The 21,962-nt window shown below is 40.7% G+C and overlaps 1 protein-coding gene across 1 annotated transcript in view; it reads left to right on the plus strand.

Moving 5' to 3' along the window:
* DPP6 (dipeptidyl-peptidase 6) overlaps window positions 1-21,962 on the plus strand; it is a gene marked incomplete at its 5' end in the record, with an annotated part of 142,397 nt that overhangs the window by 70,504 nt on the left and 49,931 nt on the right. Inside the window, 4 exons of the mRNA XM_008939511.1 lie at window positions 14,857-15,011; window positions 15,519-15,616; window positions 20,437-20,560; window positions 21,021-21,059. Coding sequence (XP_008937759.1) covers window positions 14,857-15,011; window positions 15,519-15,616; window positions 20,437-20,560; window positions 21,021-21,059 — 416 coding nt within the window. The remainder of the gene's footprint in view (window positions 1-14,856; window positions 15,012-15,518; window positions 15,617-20,436; window positions 20,561-21,020; window positions 21,060-21,962) is intronic.

The following is a 21,962-nucleotide window of genomic DNA, read 5'->3' on the forward strand; positions in this document are numbered from 1 at the left end:
GAAGATCAATATATGTCGAAGCTCTTGATGGTGGTCTAAAAGCTCTGTGGTTTAGCACTTCTTGCCCAAATTGTATCACATGCAATGATACCCTGAAGAAATAACTTCCCAGCCAAATGCAGGTATTTTAGGATCCTTTCCTGCTTCTTAGCTCTCCTCTCTAATATTCAGCATCTGATACAACTGTGGAGGTCTCATTAGCTATTGAGGATAAAAAGCCTGGTGGTATGGTGAAGTGCTGGGGTTAAACCCCCAGCCCTGAATGAGGATTAGCATATGGATAATGTCCACAACCAGGCAAGAAAGACCCTCTTGATTGGATTTCACCAAGGGTGTGGCTAAACCTGGGTGGGGATGTCCACAACCAGGCAAGAAAGACCCTCTTGATTGGATTTCACCAAGGGTGTGGCTAGCCTTGGGTGGGAACTGATGAGGAGATCACCACCAGGTGCCCCCCCCTTCCACATGAACTTGGAGGTGGGGCAAGAACCCACCTCTATAAGAGCTGACTCTGCTTGCTGTGGGATTGGGAGGTTTGGCTACATAGTGGATGTGCTGGTTTTTGAAAAGGTTACCTGACTGTGCATGGGAAGTGGAGTTTCCAGGATGGCCCAAGAAGACAATGAATTTCTGTCTGGGACTCATGGCCTGGCTGATTTGGTCTCCTGTGGCTTGGGTCCTTTGCCCGCGTTGTCCCCTCTGCCTGTGCTGTGCTCCATCCAGTGGCCTGGCATGTTGGATCTCTGGTGTAGGATTTAAGAATGGAGGGAGGAGTTTAGTTGCTGGTTTGTCTGTTGATGATAATATCCTTCCTAGTTGTGCAAGAGGTCAGCAGAAGTTATGGGAAGGTTAGAAGGTTCAGGAAGTTGATGTGGATACTGATCAGGAGTAGATTTGGGAACTTCCCTATGAATTTACCCATTTTAGCCAGATTTGTCAGTGAAGCTGCTGCTCTGGCTCATGGGCATTGCTGATAAACAGTAGACTCAGAGCAGTGGTAGGAGAAGCTTGTATCCTTCTGTTTCTGTAGCTTGACTAGCAACACATTGAGATGAGCAAGAAGTTCACTTCCGCCTACTCATGAACTCAGGGTTCTTTTAAAAAACCCTTTCATGGAAATGCTGAACTCAGTTAAAATGTTACAGTAAGAACACCACAAGTCTGCATATGGGGTGTCTCTTGTTTATGATCCTATGAGTTTTGGGTGTCTGATTTTGACCTTACTAGTGGGAAGAATTTGAACTGGATGCTGACCTGGCAAAAAAAAAACCTGGTGTGGATCAGAATTGTTTCAGTGTTTTTGTGAGATGTAAACTAATGCAAGACAGAATAGCCCCAAAAAGGAGAAACAATAACTTTAATGGGGTTGTTCTGGCTCTGTTAGCAGACAGCCTGCAGTGCCAGATGAGAGGTGGGAGTAGTAAAACAGAAATGCAGGTGTAACAACAGAAATTAAAAGTGTGATGCACTTGGTCACTTGATCACAAAGCATTTGGCCTTGGTTCCAGCAAAATAATGTACCTGAGACATCCAGAGGCTGTCCTTGAACATCACTGTATCGTGTTAGACCTGATCTTCTCCTCTTGGAGAAAGTATGCATTTGAAAGCACAGCTGATATGATTTAGAGGAAAAACTAGCCCTCTGTCTTCAGTGCAGCAGCTAAAATGGGCCAGAAAATCAAGAGTCACTTCTTCTGTCTGAGTTCATTTTAAGCTTGTAGTTTAGATGAGTGAAAACAGTGTGCACTTTGCTGAACACATAAAAAAAAAAAAAAAAAAGTAAGTATAAAATAGTTTCCTAGCTGCGCAATTTTCCTAAGTAAATGTCTATTTTTGGTTTTAATTGAAAAATGAATCATGTAGTGTATTCACAGGTATGAAAGCAGTAGATATTTTCCTCCTTGGAACAGTTAAGTCCTTAGTCAACAAGCATAACACTGTTACACTATTCTAAAACAAGAACTGGATCTTTACTTAGCACATGTATCACTAGACACATTATTTATACCAGTTATTGATTTGGACTTAAAACTGCACTAAGCCAGTTCTCTGAGTACACAAGGCACGGAAAGATAATATACAGGCAATTGGTCAACAAGCTGGTTGTGTTTATGGCGCTATATCATGGTCCCTTTTTCAGCTTGTGAATGTAGATGTGCAGAACAGAAACGGGGCATCCTGTTAGCACTCATTAAAGAAATGCTGTTCACACTGAAAAGTAGTAAAAATCTGTGTAACCATGGTGTAACCACAGTTTGAGTATTTTCATATACTGGTGGAATCCTGCTAAGCCTGATGAAGATGAAACATCATACCTAATATGCCAACAACATAATTGAGATTTATAGCTGCGGAGTGGGGTGCACGATATTCAGAGGTTGGAGAGAATGACAGAGATGTATCACTCTGAAGAAGCTTGAAGAGTAAATCTCAGCCTCTCTCTCTGATGGACGTCCCCACTCGCAGATCTCTGTCCCTGTAGAAGCAGGGCATAGTACCCACCCTGGGGACTGCTGCAGCAGGTGGGAAGGGTTGTTCAGACAGCCCAGAGCTGCTGTGTTTTCTAGAGGAAAAGTCACTATGAAAACATGAAAAGCATCCAAGGAAGCCTTAGAAAGAAAGGAAAATATACATTACAATGGCATCTCTGAGTGTAACCCACATCTGAATGCTCCAGGAATAACATGACTTAGAAAATGACTTTTTTTAGTCATAAACAATAAAAGGCAGGGAGTACAGCTTGGCAGTACTGGTCCTACTCAGCAAGTATTTTCTTTGCAATTTGAACCATCTGAGCTTTTTGAACAATTTCAAAACATACATTTCAGAGTCTGTTGGTGGGAAAATACTTGCCAGTTTAGTATGTCCTATGGCCTGGCTGTGCCTAGTGCTGCTAATGTTGTGGATGTCATAGTAAAAAATAATGTTAGTGGGAAAAGGAGCTAATATAATGAGTCTTTTATGTGGGAATTGTCCCCAATAATGAATAGGAAGTGTTTAAGGTAAAGCAGGCTATGAGGATCTTGAAAATCAAGATTAGTCTACATTAGATATTGTGGGCTGTTAGGTAGATAAGAATGGAGCCGTCTCCATCCTGCTAACAAATGCAACAGATAAAGAGGGGAAAGAAGGAGGATATTTTTTATTTCAAAGCCACTCTTAATCGGCAAAAAACAGCAGACAAAATTATCTTGGGTAGATGGGGATTTGTGGGGTATGGGTTACATTTATTGTCTGGTAGGTTCTAAGCTTTATTATAATTTCCGGCATTTGCCTGCTACATCCTAAGGAACAATACAGGCCGGATCCTGTTCGTGTCACTTATAACTGTGTGCATGTCATTTATATGGTAATGGGGGAGTTTCCCCTCGTCCCCAGTGATTTCTGCAAAATTCTACATGCTGCTTCTCAGTATATTTAGCTTACTCCAGTGCAAATTAAAATGCACATTCATGATCTTTGAACAAAGCGGGCAAGGATAATTAGTAATTTGATACTGCTCTGTACAACGCAATTCAAAGTAATACTTATAATTTGCAGTTAATTAATCAGGGTTTTTTTTCCTTAAAATTCTTAATTGCCTTTCTATGATATCCATTTTTAATAAGCTTTTTTTCCTACCAGTTTTAGATCCAATTATGCAAACAATTTCTTTTTGCTGCTACTGCATGTCTCTGTGTGTGTGTTTATATGTATGTTTCTATATATTTTGGGATTCTTTTTCAGAAATCTGTGTTGATTTATGAATGGGATATTTGTCAGCTGAAATTAAGAAGTGGAAAATAATGTAGCTGCTGTACAACTATAAGAAATAAGATACAACAGGGTATAGAAAACTCCAATCAATACAACAATTTTTTTTAAAATAAAAGCTAAATCTGTGGAATTCCATCACCACTATGAATAGTTAACCTCATCTGGTATTTAATTCACTATCCAATTAAAACTCTCATTAGAAAGCTCTAATTGTTGTAGCTTTAAAGTAAAACCAGCAGCCAGTAGAGACACAAACTTTGGACTCTCCAAGGAAATTAAAATGGCCATAAATTTAAAAATAAAAATGTTATTGAATATATACATATGTGGGAACACTGCCTGTGGTGAGAAATGTGTCATGGACCAGACCTTCTCTGGGCAAGGCTCTGAGTATGCTGTGCCTGACAAACCCCAGCAGCTCCCCTCTTGTGAGGAGGAGCTGGGAGGCACCACCTCGTTCACTCAACCCGTGCCCCTGTAGGGCCCTTGAAGGCCTTCATAACCTTCATGCTCTGCAAACCTGAATAGAAATGCCCACAGCAGCTCTCCTTCTATCTCCTTCTACCTCTCTACATGAGAAGGAGTTTGCCTAATTTGTCTTTCCTTATTTGGGCATATGCTGATTGCCTTAATATAAGGGCTTTTAAGGGGCTGTTGCAGAGATGTTGACTGCTGCAAACTGATTTATGCTTTGCCTGCATTTCCTTCTTGGGCATTCTGCATATGCAAAATGTGGGGGGTTATTTACTACTCACTTAGGGGAGTTTCTGGGCTGTGGATGGCAGTCAGAGTTACACACTTGGTGCCCTTGCCCTAGGTGCAGGGTACCATGCAGCTTTCCCTCTTGTCAGAGTGCAGCTGGAGGCATCACCTGTACCCAAAGCATCTGTAACTATCTTCTGGGCATTAATGGGGTCTAGCCTGAGGTCTTTAGCTCCTTGGAGAGAGGTGAAGTGATTCCAGCTGGGCCAAGGAAAGTGACTGTGCAGGCTTTTGCCAGTAGATTTAGAATTACTATGTAGTCGTAGTAGTCCAAAACTACAAACTATTGGGAAAAAAAGTGTTTCCTGGTAGTAGAGATAAAAGAGGTTTTTATGGCTGGACATTATTCCCCAGGTATGTTTGTCTTTTCTGTGTGCTTACCTGAGTCCACAGTGGGGGTCCTTCAAGACTTGCACCTGGGAAGACCAGAATTTCTGTTCAACAGGCAAGTGCCACCAATGTGATAAATGCAGTCAAACCACACTGATAGATCAGTGGCATAACCTTATTATATGCCATTACCTTCATTAATAAATGTTTCTGTTATTTAATAAGAGTATTTTTTTCTGAAATATTACCATGAGCTAATTTGAATTCGGTTTCTATCCTTCTCTTTTTTATTATTCCTGAGTAACTCCATTGACCTCAGTATTTCCTCTGATTATTCAGTACTGTAAAATCAGATTCATCCTCTGACTCATTACTGAGCTAAATCTCCCAGTTAGCCAGATCCTGAATCACTGTTCAGGTTGAAACCTTAGGGAATAGTGGGGCAATATAAACTCTGAGTGGGATTTTAATGGCTGTTCAGTGACTGTAGCAGTTGAAACTGGGTAAGAATGTTGGAGCTTAACTAAATTCAGTCAATGTGCTACAATTCCTTTTTGTAAAGCAGAGCTGTGTTTTGCAAAATTTACTGACATTTATTATCACTCATGCTAGGTGACTAGCAGTTGTTGCTCAGGGTGAATAAATCATGCAAGCAATTCATGTGAAAGACAGGTTGCGCCAAGGGCTTATAAAAGTCCATGGGGTTGGAGAATCAAGTTCTTTAATAACAATGTCAGGCTGTTCAGTCTTTTAATCTCTCATATTTCTTTATGAAACATTAAAAGAGATTGCTTTTGGGCACTTGTGTTCTTGAACTATTGCAATCGTCTAATGAATTTTTGATAGTCAAATTCAGAGGGGTTTGTGATCACTAACTGTCTTGATATGTCTGTAGCTATTGAAATGGATCCCCTGTGTCAAGGTTGCCTGTCCATCTTCCTTCTATCATAAAACCCACGGATTAGCTGGGAAGAACCTGTAACTTTTAAATTAAAGGAAAGTTGAAGTGGAAGCTACTTGAGCAGGTTTGAATAGAGTAATATTCAGCATATAATGAAAGCCTTGGTTTGTCTCACTGCATTGCACAGATAAGCAAATTGTATTTCCAGCCATAGCAACCTGTTAAGTGGCGGGGGGGGGGGGGGGGATGTCTATAAAGAGCCCTGCTGCATCCAGTCAATTGGGCAACATGAATTCTGTCTTGTCTAGGTCCTTAGCAGTTGAAAAGGTACAATACGACCTTGCAATGAACATTTACCCACAGCCATGAGCTGCAGTGCAAATTACTCAGAAGACTCTTGCCAGGAATAGTTTCTACAGATTTAGTGCCTCTAGCTAACAGGCTTTCATGGAGAGCTGACAACAGCCTCTTGTGTTTATGCCAGGTGACGGAAAAATACGTTCTTATTATTCATTAGTGGCATACAGCAGTGTGCCACTGCAGACAGGTTTTCTGGATGCATTTGCTCTTTGGAGTGAGTGTTAGAAACAGGAATATCTGACAGTATGATCTGTAAGTATTATTTCTACTTCCATAATTCAGTCCCCATTTTAGTTATTACATCTGGACAGCCTGACAGATCAGACTTGCCTGTGTTGATGAAATGTCTGCATGTCAGTCTAGCCAGGACAGTCCAAGAGGTTTTTACTGTGGCTGAGATTGACTCACCACCAAAGAAGGAAACCTGGTAATTGTTAGGAGCTATTGTGAGCATTAATCATTAATGCTTTTGAAAGCAAACAACTAAGGGTTACTAAGGATGGTTCACAGGGGAGAAAAAGACAGAAACACAGAGAAGGAAGCTTCTGAAAAGAGCAGAAGGAGGATATGGAGGCAACTCAGTGTTGTTCTGCCACGTTTGTCCAAAGAGGACAATGTTTATTGGAAAACAGAAATACTGACTGGTGTGCCCTCAGGATAGTATGGCATCATGTATGACCTGGTAACCCCCTCCCACCTGCCTGTATGCCATGGTTGTTCTGGAGGATGTGCCAGACTTCCTGGGGACCTGTTCCTGGTGGAGACACAGGTCCATGTGAGATCTGAGGGGCAGCTCTTCTCCATGGCTTTTTGCACCTGAAGTGCTCAGTGTGTCAGGATGTGAAGATGGCCTCAAGAAGCCCCTGGCCTGTGTGGCCATTTCCAAATAGCTGAATTCTTCTCTTATTTGTGAGAATCCACTTGTACTTCTCAGATGACATCACATACTTGTGTGCATCTGTTTTGTTAGATGTTTTATTCCAACAAATCAATTTGTATGAATGAAGGAGATTTTAAACATTCATGAGTTCTTAGTTCTTATAGCCTGAGCCTGGCCTCCTGTGTGTATTCTGATAGGAGCTGCAGATACATACCTGAGGACAGGATCAGGATGGTAGTCAATACCAACAGCATTTTGAAGCCCTCAAGCACTCAGACAGCAAAGAAGGTCTGGCAGCTACTTGTCAATAACCTTGTAAACAACGCCTCAATGCCCTGACTCATATAACAACTACAGGAACCTTTAGTGTTGGAAACACAACAAATTAGAAGAATTAATGGACCAGGGAAAAAAAAAAAAATGCAAAACAACCATGAGCATTAAACTACCAGTTTTGATGTGGACAAGACAAGTAGCCTCAGAATACCTCTTCTGTCTGTCAGCAGCTTGATGCCATCCTAACATGATCTCACTCCTGCTCCTTAGGGAGAAGTGTCCTAAAGGTTGTCCTCAGGGAAACAATGGTGGGTATTACTGGTGGTTGGGACTATGGATAAGGGTCCCAGGTTGGAGCTGTCAGGATTTGGCCAGGCTGGCAGGCAGAGTTGACTCTGATGTGCACACTCTGGCTCTGCTGGACACTGCTCTTTATCTCTGTATCATTCCTTCATGGGTCTTTGCCAATGGTGACATGTCTTCTGCTGTTTCTGTTTACTTCTTTGCCAAGCTCAGGCTTGCCTCAGGCCTTAGAGCAGCTCTGGGGCCCCCATAAGAGATCTGGAGGTAAGATATGACCTTGTTGACCATTCAGAACATATGAAGAGTCTCATGGGCTTGTCATCAGTGCCCAGTGTGAACCAACCTGATGAAATGAGTTTCTGTCTAGGTCCTAAGCATCTGGGCACCGGCAGGCAGAAAGCGCTGGCCAAAGCCTCACCTGCTGTCTCAACACAATGTTCTGCAGCAGCAAGTGGCTGCCAGGCTATGCAGGAGGAAGACAACACGTGTTCAAGCAATTAAACTGTGTGACTAAGGGGAAATTAACGACACTCTCAGCCCACACCTTCCCTTTTGTTTGAGGAGATGCAAACCTCCTGTCTGGGCTCCTTTGCCCAACATGAGGGGCAGCTTCTTCCAGCTGCTGAACACATGGGAGTAGCTCCTTGCCTGCATCTCTTTGGGACCAAGGCTACATAATGCTGCTGCCATCAGCTGGTGAGCTTTTTGGATCAAGGATTTGATGTTTAAAACGTGCCTCCAAAGCATGTCCTCAAAACCACCATGAAAACAAGTAATATTTTATTCTTCATAAGCTTGTTGCCTGTCATTGGCAGAGGAGACTCTGCTTTTTGAGTAGGAATAAAGAGTCACTGGGTTCAGCATTGCAATTCAGGTTTTCTTAAGGATCTCTTGGCACAAACACCTTGAGAACAGTCGTTGTCTGCATACAGGGACTGTGGGATCGGGCTGAACTTGGAGCCAAAAAATATTTCAATTTATTTTTCTCCAAAAGTTTATTTGTTTAGTTCAGTGGCACAGCAAAATTGCTTTTTCTTCACCTGACTCACTTACACAAGTGTGAAAGAGGATTAATTGCACTGAAATGAGTAGTGCTGCAGGGCTATTGCTGACTTCAGCATGAAATAATGTCAACACAGGAAAATATAGATTAGATTTTGTACTATAAAACTATTTTATACTATTTGCATACACATAATTACGTTTACACCCATTTTATACCTATGATGATGACTTAATGGAAGTCAGTGTAGACCTACACTACAGCAGCTGAGAGAAAAATTTGCTTGTGTATGTATGAAAGATGGTATGGTGGTCTTCTGAAGCCATCTTTGAAACATGTCAGTGGAGAACAATATGAACAATGTGTCTTCCCTAACTGTGTAAAAATGCTTTCAAACTATAAAATAATAATCAATTTGGACATGTGGTTGGTGGTGTTGAGGTGATCTAGTAATTGATTTTAAAACTGATGGCAGCTGTCAAATAAGCATTTGTATTTATTTGATGTTTCTACGAGAACACTTGGGATTTTGTTACCTCAGAAGTCTTTTTCTCCTTTCTTAGACCCCCTTTTCTGTTCTCTGATCTCTCTTCCTCTTATGTTCTTTTGATGCTTCCTACTGACAAATTCTTTTGAGCTTCCTTTCCTACTGTTAGCCATGGCCTTTATGTTGGGCTTTAATTTCATTTTCTTTAAAATTCCTTTTTATTAATAGTTTTAATAAAACAGCAAAATGTCTTCAGCACACCAAATACTTAATGATTTGACCATCATCTACAATACATCACACGAACAAAACCATTGATTATGCTTTCTGGAGCTGCTGCACTTCACCATACCAGCAATAAATAATATGGAAGTGGAAGTTCCCTCTGTCAGACAAACTACTGCATAATTCTTTGCGTAAAAATTAAAATATTCTGAAATTAATGTGTCTATTGACAGAAAACTAAGTATATTGAGGGGGGTGCATATATATCTGCTCAGAGGAGAATCAAACTATTTATGTTCTGTCTTTTTCTTCTATGGGCACAACATTAATAGTATGGTCTTGATTTCCTACTGAAGAAGAAAATACCATGTGTGCAAGAAGAGAATCTTAATAGTATAAAATAAATTGATGCATTTAATAGGTAAAGCCTTCTAAGTGCTTCTACCCATTACAGCCTTATTTTGACTGCTTGAGATGCAGAAAGCCTCTACTTTTCCAGATGCAGTTAAAAAACCCTTTCTGCTCAGTCTCCAAGGACACCTTCCCAGCCTCAGCTGTTATAAATGGAAGTCACTTTTTTGAAGTTAATGACACTGCAGTTGGTAACTGCAGCTCATCTGTATAGGACGAGGGGCTTCTCTAAGGGTGGACACACCAGTCATATCTCCAGAAGATCTCTTGTTTAACTGCAATACAGATCTATATATCATTTTATCTTGGAAGAAAATAGGTCAGTTTCTTTGCATGCATTGTAAAATTTTTCCTGGACCTTCTCGTTAGAGGATGTTAGCAGTTAAAAATTGAAAAGCTCTTAGGAGCAGTCTATGACTGACTTAACTGCTCCTATAGAAGGGCTTTGTGTACCTGTGGGGCTGTGGGGGTACAATTACCACTGCACTCCTAACAGGGAGCAGCAATGTGGACACATGGTCATGGGCACATCTGGAGGATGGCTGTGGAGTGAAGGGATTCTGCCTTACACAGAGCAAAAACATGTGGGCAGCCAAAAGAAGGTGGCTGACCAGGGTGGTGTCTCCACGTGTTCTCATTGTACATGGGAACTGGGGTGTTGATGCCTGTAAATGTCTAGCCTCAGTGGGTAAATTATACAGCTAATACAGCCGTGTGCCTTTGTTGGCTGTGATCACAGAAAAACAAATATCCTATCTCACTTGAAAATTATTTCTTTATTACTTTTTCTTAGTTTTTTCCTCCTGACATCATGAAGTGCTGGGGTTTAAACCTCCAGGCCTGAATCAGGCCTGACATATGGATGATGTCCACAACCAGGCAGGAAAGACCCTCCTGATTGGTTTTCACCCAGGACCTGGCCAGCCTTGGGTGGGAACCATCTAGGAGATCTCCACCAGGTGCCCCTGCCTTCAGCATTAACATCAGGTGTCCTGCCTAGAAGCTAACAGCATAAAGGCTGGTTCTACCTGTGGTGGTGCTTACCTGTCTAGTGAATGTGCTGTGTATGGTTCCCAGTTACTCAAAGGACACACACACCCTGCCCCAGCTGCCTGTTATAGGCAGAGCCCTCAGTAGTGGTAGGACTTTGATATGGCTGGAAGCAGAGGAATAAGTCTATCCATAATAATGGCACCATTTTATGGTCATGGCTGTGCAGTTGGAATTGGACTGGTCACCTGCTTCCTTGGCTGTTTGTTTCGGTCTTCAATTCACCTTGCACCGTGAGTGAATATATCAACCTTCTCATTCCTCTGCTGGTTGGCCACCTCAGATCCCTCACATATGGTTTAAAACTGGAAGGAGGGATATGGCTTGTGTGCTGTCTCTTAATGATGATATCTTGTCTTTTTGTGTAAATCTCTGTTTCTGTTAACTTGCCCTTGCAAACTGCACGTTATTGGTGGTGACTTCAAAAATTGAAAGAAACCTCTAAGCTCCTGGTGGATTTACCAAGCAGTTATTGGCAAAGGCTTCATTCTTTCTCTCATAATAAGCCAGGACTTGGCCACAATCAGCAGAAAGGTGTAATTCACAAATATGACTCAGGATGGACGAAGGCTAGTTAGGCTTCTAGAAATTCATTAAGAAACTCCCATGGTCATGGCATTTATTTTCCTATTAACAAAGAGGAGCTCTGCCAGTCTAGAACTCTCTGCAAGACTGGGAAGTGGAGTTGTCGTGGAAATGTCTGTAGAAATACCACAGCTGCAGGTTATGGTTCTCAACATTAAAACCATTTGTGTGCATTTCCAAATGTATTTCATACAACAGGTTTTATTAAAAATCTATTGGTTACAGCTGAAGTTACAGATGCTTTTCACTGCATTGACTCTATAGGGAGAGGCAGAGGTCTGGACATGCTTCGGTGGAACTATTAAGTGCTTAGACAGAGGTGGGCATGAAAATTAAAAATGTTTGATTTCTATGGCCAAATCTCTGCTAAAGGTGCTATATAAGCATCCAAAGGAATAGCAAAATCCACAGGTGAATATTCTTACAGGATTGGGGTGGATATTATCCATGGAGGAGTGAGCTAGGTAATTTTTTTAAATTCCTTTCAACTCAATTTCCTATGATTCCTTAAGAAATTTATTACCTAAAGTGAGATTCAAATCTCCATTTGACTGCCTTTTCAAATACTGCTGGCATAAGCTTGAAACAAGCAGACAATTCCTTTGCTTTTATACACGTGCTGCACTTGTTTTGGCTAATACACCTGACAGAAATGTCCATCCAATCTCTGACCCACTGTGCAGTCCATCAAGAGATTGCCTTTATGGTACCATGGCCAAATGCTACATTCAGACCCAGATTTGTCATACCTTGGTAGTACTTGGCAGCTGAGCTCCACAAAAAGGGACTTTTTTCTGCCTCCTGGCAGTGAGCAGGAAAGCATCTATCAGGAAACATTCTTCTGAAGAGATGACATTCCTGGTGAGAGCAGCCTGAATCACTCTGGATGGTATTTGGGTCTTGATACCAAAGACTACCTCCTATGCAACACACTGAATGCAGCAACCTTTAGTTCAGCTCAGGGAAGAGTCCTCTCATCACACCTCTGTTACATGCAGTGATATTAAAGTATCTAAGATGCTTATATACCCAGCTGTCACTGAATATACTCCAAGCTAGGACTTCAAGTGCTCCTCCTGAGGGTCTGTTAACTCGGTTTCACACAGAACAGGTGGTATCACAGTCCTTGTTCAGTTAAGGAAACTGCACGCTCCATTCTCACTATTTTTAGGGTTTTCATGCCCCAGTGTGATGGCTGACAACTAAAGCTGAGGAGAAAGAAAAAACCCAGGGCCACCTGACTGTGAGGAGTTGCCACAGCTCACTCACAACATCCCTGCATCATGTAGCACCCAGCAACTGCAGGCTTTAGGGAAAACAGGAAAAGTTTTGATCGATTATCACTTTGTACCTTATGATCTCCTAGCTAAGCATATATGTGGAGAGGAGCTTTGGTGTTTAAGAACCTGGCTTCTAATATAGGTGAAGTGAGTTCTGAAGTGACTTCAGAAAGACCCAGGAGTACTGAATGCAACTGATTTTCTGAGCACATGGTAAATGCAAGTGGAACGAATAAAGTGTCCCCAAGAACAAAACATCTGCAAATTGTGTTTTACTTTCAGGTTAAACTTTCTGATATTAATTCATTTTATATTTCATGAGAATGTTCTCTGATTTACTAAAACTAACTGTTCTCTCCAATAATCACAGAATGTTAGGGGTTGGAAGGGACCTCTGGAGATCATCAAGTCCAACCCCCAAAGGCAAGGTCCTGGCTTTATCTCAAGGCAAAGGTTCACACAATGAAATCTCATTAGTAGAGGACCACAAAACCTGCACTAAAGCCTTTCTTGGCATGTGACTTTCAGCAGAACTGCTTCATTAAGTCTGAGATCCTGGAGATAATGTTTGCTGAATGAAGTCATTTCTAATTAATGTTAAAATGTCAGGGATTCATCTGCCAACTGCTTTTACTCCTTTTTCTTTATACTCTTAATTATCCCTTTAATGAGCAAGCAATATAAAAGTCAAAAGCAGCATCTTTTAAATGTGCTCACCACAGGTGGAACAGTACAGGAAAGCAAATTTGCCAGAGTTGTGCTTTCCCATGTGATATTTGCAACTTCCTAAACAACTTTCAAAGCCTCCCTGGGATGTTGCCATGAAGTAGTAGTTTGTAATTTGTAGAATGCATAACTACTGAGGGTGATTCTCCCTTTTACCCTCTCTAATATTACCTTGAGTTTTATCTCAAGCCATATGCAAGCCTGGAGTAAAAGGTGTTAATTTCATAAATAAAATTGTCTGGCTGTTCTCCAAGGATCACTCATCCAAGATTTTTCTTAAAAGGAATATAACAGCCTGGTGAGTTGCTACTCTTCAGACCAGAGGGACATTCTGGTTGGATGAAGGGGTCATTCTAGGGTGGTGTGCAAACATGGTTCTGAACTCTGAAAAGCCTCATTCTTTTTTGAGATGATCAGAAAAAATAGCAGAGCTATTGGAGCTGCTTGAAATTGTGTAGTAGGACTTCAGGCCTAGGAACACTCTGCAGCTTCTTTAATTCTTGTTCTCACATTAAAGTAATGGGACCTGTCTTCCTGCCCATCAATCTGTACAGCATATGCAAGCCCTTCTGCTAGGGTTTAAATAGGAATGACTCATATGATATTCAGCCTCTTAATGAAAATGGATTACATTATTGCCTTTTGCAAAATGGGAGGTTTAAAAAGCCAAGTTAGAGTCTTCCAAATGTCAGTAACTGGAGACACTTTGGACAGAGAGTGAATTTTATAGCTTTCCTGGATATCCATAAGCTGAAGTCATCTTTGCAATGAAGGATATTAAAGGATAAGAAAAAAGTATTGGAAATTAAATGTTCTTTGAATTTGTGTTTAATGAGAATTAGGTCCTGACAGTCTTCAAAATAATTTCTTACGGTGACAATATTGTTTTCTCATTACATACTTGAACTCTGCATCAGCATGTTTCTGAGTATTTTTTAATAGCAGCTGCAGTATTCAAATCACTAAAAAATTTGTAATCGCAAAATTCAATGGTAAAGTCTCTGAGTATAAATGCTGTTTGAGTACATTGATATGTGTCTAGTGTGACTTTGTGAACTCTTCATGGAGGAGAACTAAAGCTCAGTCACTGCAGTTGTCCGTTAGCCCCGAGGGAGCCTCAGTTATTGGGCAGGTAGGAACCCGAGCTCTGCCAACACAAGCATGTATATACTCACATATCCATGTACAGAACACGTGGTGGGAGTAGCAGGGCTTTCTAAGCTGTCATGAATATGTGTACTGATATGAGTAATTTGATATTTCTTGAGAAAGATAATTATGCTTAATAACCTATATATTCAGAGTAAATGTTATCAATTGTGTTCATTTGTGTATATGGTGTAATTTAATGAGTATTTTTAATTGCTATTCCTGTGGCATCCTCCCTGTGCTGTGATTAAACTGGGATTTTCATATCTATGCTGTTTCATTTATTGCTAACTAGTAATTTACACCTAATAGCCTTTTTTTTTTTTTTTTTTCTGTGTGTGTGTTTTTGGTTTTGTTTTTGTTTTTAACGAGAGGAGATCTTGAAGACTCACATTGCTCATTGGTGGTCTCCTGATGGCACCAGGTTAGCATATGCAACAATTAATGCCTCCAGAGTCCCCATCATGGAGATCCCGGTATACGCTGGCAACCCTTACCCTACTGTTAAAACGTATCATTATCCAAAGGTAAGGGAAAATAAACAGTCCTGTTGTTCTAGCCAAAATAATAATAAAAAACAAGTTTTAAAAAAATCCAGTAGGCTCAGGCAGGAGACTGTATAATAATACACATTTGTAAGCAATGAAAATAAAGAGATCTAAGGGAAGATCAGCTGTTCCCCAGTGAGTGTGGTCTTCATTACTCTCTAGTTGTATTACCTGTGCCATCATCCTGTTAGACAACTGTTTATCAAAAGATCCATAAAATAACAATATTTCTAGTTGCCATGAAAAGTAGCAATTTTTACCAAGGCTAGAGGTGTTCTAAGTAGAACTACCCCTTGGCTGTGCCTGCTGACCTTTCCACAGCTCTGTGCCACGTCGCTACAGTTGCAGTGTCCCTGTAGCAACCACAGCAGTCCAGTCTGAAATTATTTCCAGACAGTGGAAATGCATTTTATAACCTGTGGGGATGTAAGAAATCAAAAAAGTGTTGTATATGATATGGTAATTTACTCTTATTTTAAAATCCAGGCTGGAATGGAAAATCCAACTATTTCTTTGCATGTGATTGGTCTGAATGGACCTACCCATGACCTGGAAATGACTCCCCCAGATGATCAGAGAATGAGGTAGGTGCTTTCTCACCCTAGGATGCTGTACCCTGGTTCTGTTGGGGTTTTAAATCAGACTCTGACTGTTTTTTCACAATCATTTTACAGTACCTTTCTGCGCCACTATCAAAGACTTCATTTTGTGTAGAACTGCTTAAATTTTTGAATTATTTTTCTTCTTACATGTACAACATTATTGGTTTTTTGCTTGAAATCACTGTGACACAGACTGACTTCATAATAAGGTTTTTTTTAAAGAACTTGTCAGAATGTTCCCAAAACCATGACAACACATTAATTTTGCCTGTAATCACAGGCACTGTAGCAGGGATATTGTCTGCAGCCTGTATAAAAGACCATGAAACAGAAAGAGGGCAGCTCTATAACAGAGCAAACATGAGGCTACTGTTTCATGATGTGAACACAGAAATGAAACCAGGCATACATTCTACAAATACATTGTCCAATCTTCATTAAAAATAAAAAGGAAAGCTCTTTGCTGTTTTTAGGGCAAGTGTATTTTAGGAGTTGGCTTGCAGTTCAGTGAACTACTTAGACACCCATTTCTAATTAAGTGAGTGCTTAAATCTGCATTCAGCAAGAGTTTAGAAGTTTGGCTTGGACTTCAGCATGTGGTGAAATCTTGAGCTAAGTTTATGGGTCTGTGAACAATTGCAAAAAAGATGATGTTGTTCAGGAGAGAAGCAGCTTTAGGTAATGTGTGGCACTCCTCCCTGCATAGCTTGGCAACTGGAATCCAAATCCCGATTTCAGTAACTTTGATTTAAACCTGAAATAGCTTTATTGGAGGCCAAGAGAAATCAGGCTTTGCTTCTACATCTAAAGTATCTGTAATGACCCCTCCAAATGTAATGCTGCAAGGTTGTCCTTCCCAAGCACATCACTTGTTCATGTAGGAGCATCCAACCAACATGCATGCTCACCTTCTTTTACTGGTTGTTAAATTAGATTGCTGGATCTGTAATTTCAGTGCCAATAAAGACAGAGGTACAGCACAGAGCTGGTGACACAGGGCAGTGTATAGGGCAGGGGAGACTGCAGGAGTGATCTTTGTTATGTATGGTAAATACATAATGCCTTTGGATAGGCAGTGTAGTCATCTGATGAGAGGACACTAAAGCAGTGGCATCATTTATGGTGGGAATTGCATTTCTTTGCTAGGAAAGCTAGTGTCAGCCTCAGAACATGTTTTCACTGAATAGCTATAAAATGCTCCAAATCCATTTGTGCAACAAAAGATGTACAAGCTATGACCAAACCAAATGGGCATCAATGCACTTGCCCTTGAATATCTTAACATCTGTCTAGAGCAGGCAGCAGTTCAGGATCACGGTATCCCAGTCACAGGATCCTAATCACAGGATCATAATCACAGGATCAGAACCCTGGCTCCTGGACAATATAATTTTTTCTGTTGCTAGCATGCTCTGTAAACAGAGAGACTCTGACATGTTTTAATTATAGCAATAACTTCAGACTGTAAGATCCAAGTGTTGTTAATAAATTTATCCTATATGGTAATGGGTGGCTGTAATTTATTTGGTTGCAATCGATATTGTACAATGATGCAAAATATTTCATAATTAATCAGTCCATGTGTGTTTCATCAAAGCCGTGGCAATTGCCATCCCTAGGGCCTGGCAGAAGCAGTGCTGCTGGAGCAGTAGGGGGGCATTTTCATTATGCATATGTTTTCTGAAATGAGAGGATTAGTGTGATACCATTTCATTAAAATAGACAAGAGGGATGTACTGTACAGTTAGTTACAGAAGGAAGTTTTGAAGAAGTAGAGGAAGCTGGTGATAAGGATCTTCAGGCAGAGCCATCCTGTCTGAAGCATTTCAGTGTGCTCAATCTGTTCATGCAGATGATCTATGGGCAGAGTGGTATTTCTTGGTGTTCTTTTTGTCTGGATCAAAGTGTTTTAGTACAATTAATAAAGATGAGAATAAAGTGGATATATGCTTGGGTTTTTTTTTCTTTCAGAATTAAAGAAAGAAGTTTTGCACAGAATTGGGGTATTTTTCAGTTAAAAAAAAATGTATTTGGGAAGAAAATGCGCAATTTTGACTTTTTTCCTTTTAAAAAATCTTTTCTTCTGAGATTTTTTGCCAAATTTTCTCCAATGCCATGATTTTCTGTGAGAAAAGGCGCGTAGGGAAGCAGTAGAAATTGCAGGGGGGTTAAAGTATTGCATCATTTAATGCCTGATGGGCATTTTTTTTATGTGGAAACCATTGGACCCCAAGAGTTACATCAGCAGGTGGTCAGAACTGGACCATGATCCAACTTATATGTCACATCAGATTTGTATCCTAGGTGACAAATTAAACAAAGATATTATCTCCCCTGAGTGCAGAAACCATCACTAGGTCATGAACAAACATTATTATGGAGAAACTCGGACAAGTCAAGCTTGGATTAGAGGCAGAAGCTGGCCGTGCCCCAGGGACCAGGGGCTGGGCTGCTGCCTGTCACCTGGCCACATACTATGTTCTTTGTGGTGTTTGTGGCTTTGTTACTGTTGTCATACTTCAAGTATTCATATTGTGGAGGCATACCTCATGTTATAGATTCATACCTCCAGAGAGCAGCTGAGTCAAGTTAGAGTATGACAGAGGTGCTGCACAATAACCAGTCTCAGGTGACTGCAGACCCAAGCACCAAGGTCTGTACCAGTATGGGGAAAGGCATTGCAGAGCTCAGCATAGCTGCACCTTTCCTGAAGGGGCTCAGTCAGGTTATTCCTTTCATTTGGGACAGTGTAACCTGCTCTGATGTGGATGTCTACAAACGAAGTGGTTGGATACCTGCTGGTTAGACTTCACTCTATGGGAAGAAACAGGTTCTTAAATCAGCTCTGTATAAAATCTGGGACAGGTCAGGAAAAGAGAGCTTGGGAGATGCACTGACTCCCCATTTCTCTCCACTGGCTGCTCAACTAGTGCAGCTGCCAGAGCTACAAGATGTTTAAAATTAACTGAGATGGATCACACCTTGCTGTCTAATTTTTCTCTGCAAAATGGGAAACATAAAACTTGGTTGTCCTACAGAAAAGATGTGAGGTAAATTAAAGACTCCATACTAGTCTGAGACTAGAATAACAACTATACAAGTGTCTTCAGTTGTCTGACTGGGGTATCTCTGGGCTTGATGGCTTGGAGAGGCTTCAGGGAGAAATGGAGACTCCATGCCCATCTCTGGGGTGGTAGGGAAGATAAGGCTTGACCTAAAATAATAATTAAAAGTTCCCAAGAAAGAACTGCGGCTCCTGCATTCTAATGGCAAGAGGGATGTAAAAATTAAATATATGTCCATCAAACTTTAAATTTGATTTAGGGAAAAAATGCTCCAAGCCACAATATGTACTAAATTCACATTCCTTTTCTGGGGAGACTGAATCTGCTCAGTTAATTTTGGAGAGAAAGAAGAGATGGCTACACAGTTTAATTTTACTTTGTTAGGTTTTCTTTGCCTCTTAGGGCCTATGCTGTTGCTGATAAAGAGTAAAATTACAATTTTATTTCAGGCACTGAATTTTCAGACTGCTGTTGTCTCACCTGGAAGCATCCTTTCTCCAGTGAGGTGGATGCAATCATTAAGGTCTTTTGTTATTTTTCCCCAGCCAAATCCAGGCACTAAATATTACTGAAAACGACAAAATCAATTTCCAACTTGTTATTTTGCCAGACAAACAGGTCTTTGTTGCTTTTGCCCTTTCTCTTCAGTATATGTGGGAGCGCTTGCCAGAACACAAAGTACTCTCCAGTGACGCAGCACATTAACTCCAATGAAAGCAACAATTCCTTATGCATATTTTATAGCAAACAAATGAGCTAATGCATTTTTTATAGAGTGTGTGCTGTGAAAAGTCATATTATAACTTAAGGATGTCTTTGGCCTGCGTAGCCCATATTGCAACATCATCAGATTTGTCAGCTCAGCCAGGTTTACCCTGCAGATAAAGTGGTGAAGCCCTGAATTGCTGCAGAGGTGGACATCTGTGAGTGCCACCACAGACTGGCTCTGAAATGCCAGCCACTGCTTTGTTTATTTCTGATCCTGAATTCTCCAGCCCGGTCTGAGTGGTTCCATTGTTTACTATTGCACAGGACTTTACCTGAAGATGCCAATTACAGGCTGGTGCAGCCCACATTGGTGATTTACTCCAAGTATTATCACAACCTGACTATTTCCAGCATTAGAGGATGGTACAGGGAGTGTGGGATGATGGTTTTGCTGATGCAAACTATCACATCTCTACTGCTTTCTTTTGGTTTTGTGGCAACCAACTGCATCTGCTCTACAGAAGCCTGTGTCTCTTGCTTGCTATTTTCCTTTTAATGCAACATTTGTGGATATTTTGGGGTGTAGTAGGCATATTTAGAGGCCATAAACTCTTCATGAGCATAAAGGATCCACCATTGGCAGTGATAGGTCTGAGTCAGCTGGTTAGTGTGCTCAGAATGGAAATTGTTTGCAGTTCTTTTCCACCTGTGCATAGATTTGTAGCTCCAGGCATTTTGGTTCTTCTTGTAAAACCAAATAGCTTGAAAGATTCTTTATCTCTACATTCGTCTCTTTAAAAATGACTTTCAGAAGTGCCAGATAAAACACCTGCACAGCCCTAAAAATGTCATTTTGGGGGTTTGAAATCAGTACATAAGGAAGCCTGGAGCCATCAAGATGCAGTGTTCTTAGTAACCAGAGATCTCTCCTGGACCATTTGCCTGCAGCAGCCTCCAACTGCTCTGCCATGTGGCAATTCATTAGGATGTCAGTACTGTGAGATGTTTTATCTATGTCTGTGTTTGCAGGGACTACTACATCACCATGGTGAAATGGGCAACCAGCACCAAGGTGGCAGTAAACTGGCTGAACAGGGCCCAGAACGTGTCTATCCTCACGCTCTGTGATGCCACCACAGGAGTGTGCACAAAGGTAGGAGAGATGAGCCAAATGGTCTCTTGCCATCAGTTTTCATAACCCACGCAAGGAGAAGGTATTTCACTTACCTCACCTGGCAACAAATCAGCTGGAACACGTTTATTTGGGCAGTCACAGAACATGAACAATGTTTGCAATATTTTTGCAACGTTCTAGTTTAATGTCAGTATATATATTTAATGGCACTCAGAATGGTTTATGCTTGTCTACCCACAGTTTCATTGTGGTTAAGTAATACCTCCTATAGACATACTAATGTAAATGTCATATTGACATAACCTGTGTGTTAGCAGATATTATCATTCAAACTGGCATAGGTGTTTTTACAGTGGAAAAGTATTCTGATATATCTGTCCCTTGAAAAACTGGTACAATATTGTGCATAGAGCACAGTCCAGAATCTTTCACTACACGTGAAGTATAGTATTTAATAGTTTTTGTTTGTTTGTTTTAGAAACATGAAGATGAAAGTGAAGGCTGGCTGCACAGACAGGTAATAGAGATCACCTCTTCGTGGTCAAGTTTTGGTAGATTTTTTTTCCTTTCTTTGTTTTCCCCCAAAGAGAAAAACTCATTGCCAGACCTGAGGAAGATACTTGGAGGGTGACGTGGTTTGTATTATGGAAAATACTTTCCCAGTAATAAACAAGTTGTTCTTATTGAAGATGCCATCTTCTGTGGTAGGTCCCACGTTTCATAGCCTGCAATTTACTTGGATGTAAAAGTGATGAAAAGCTGATGCTGGTGGAAATTCATCCACTGACAGTATCTGTGTGAGGCTCATCTACCTCAGAGGTAGTCCTTCACACTTTGAGACTGATGATGATTTTAAGCAGTACGTTGGTTGTTTTCTGGTCTTTGAGACAGGAAGTAAGTCCACTGGTGAAAACAAAAGATCAAAGGTAATTTTATTTAAAGTGCCGATATCCATTTAGAAACAAAATCATGCAGATGGGCCTTTTAACTCATTTAAGCTAAATTGATGAAATTCTCTATGTTACTCTGTAGCTATTGGCACATGTAAGAAGGGTGAATAATAAAACTAAAGTGTTGATGAGGCAATTAAAATTGAGAGCTTACATGGAGCACTGAATGGGGAGAGACGACCTATTTAATAGTCTGTTTTAACAGACAACTGTGTCACGTAATTCTTCTGACACAGTAAATTGTGTGTAATACTGTTACATTGTATGGCTGTGTGCTTCCATCCACCAAATGAAATAAAAGATGAAAATAAACCCTGGGGGGGAAGGGGAGAAAAAAAACAAAAAACAAAAAACAAAAAACAAGATAACACACCAAACAGGCAAGGGTTCTTTTTTTCAGCATGTCTCTATATAAAACCTCTACATATCCAGCATGTGAATCTCTGGAAGATCATTTATAACTGTTCCCC

Source organism: Merops nubicus, unplaced genomic scaffold, assembly GCF_000691845.1.
Source record: "Merops nubicus isolate BGI_N331 unplaced genomic scaffold, ASM69184v1 scaffold3874, whole genome shotgun sequence".
In the NCBI taxonomy this organism is placed as follows: Eukaryota; Metazoa; Chordata; class Aves; order Coraciiformes; family Meropidae; genus Merops; species Merops nubicus.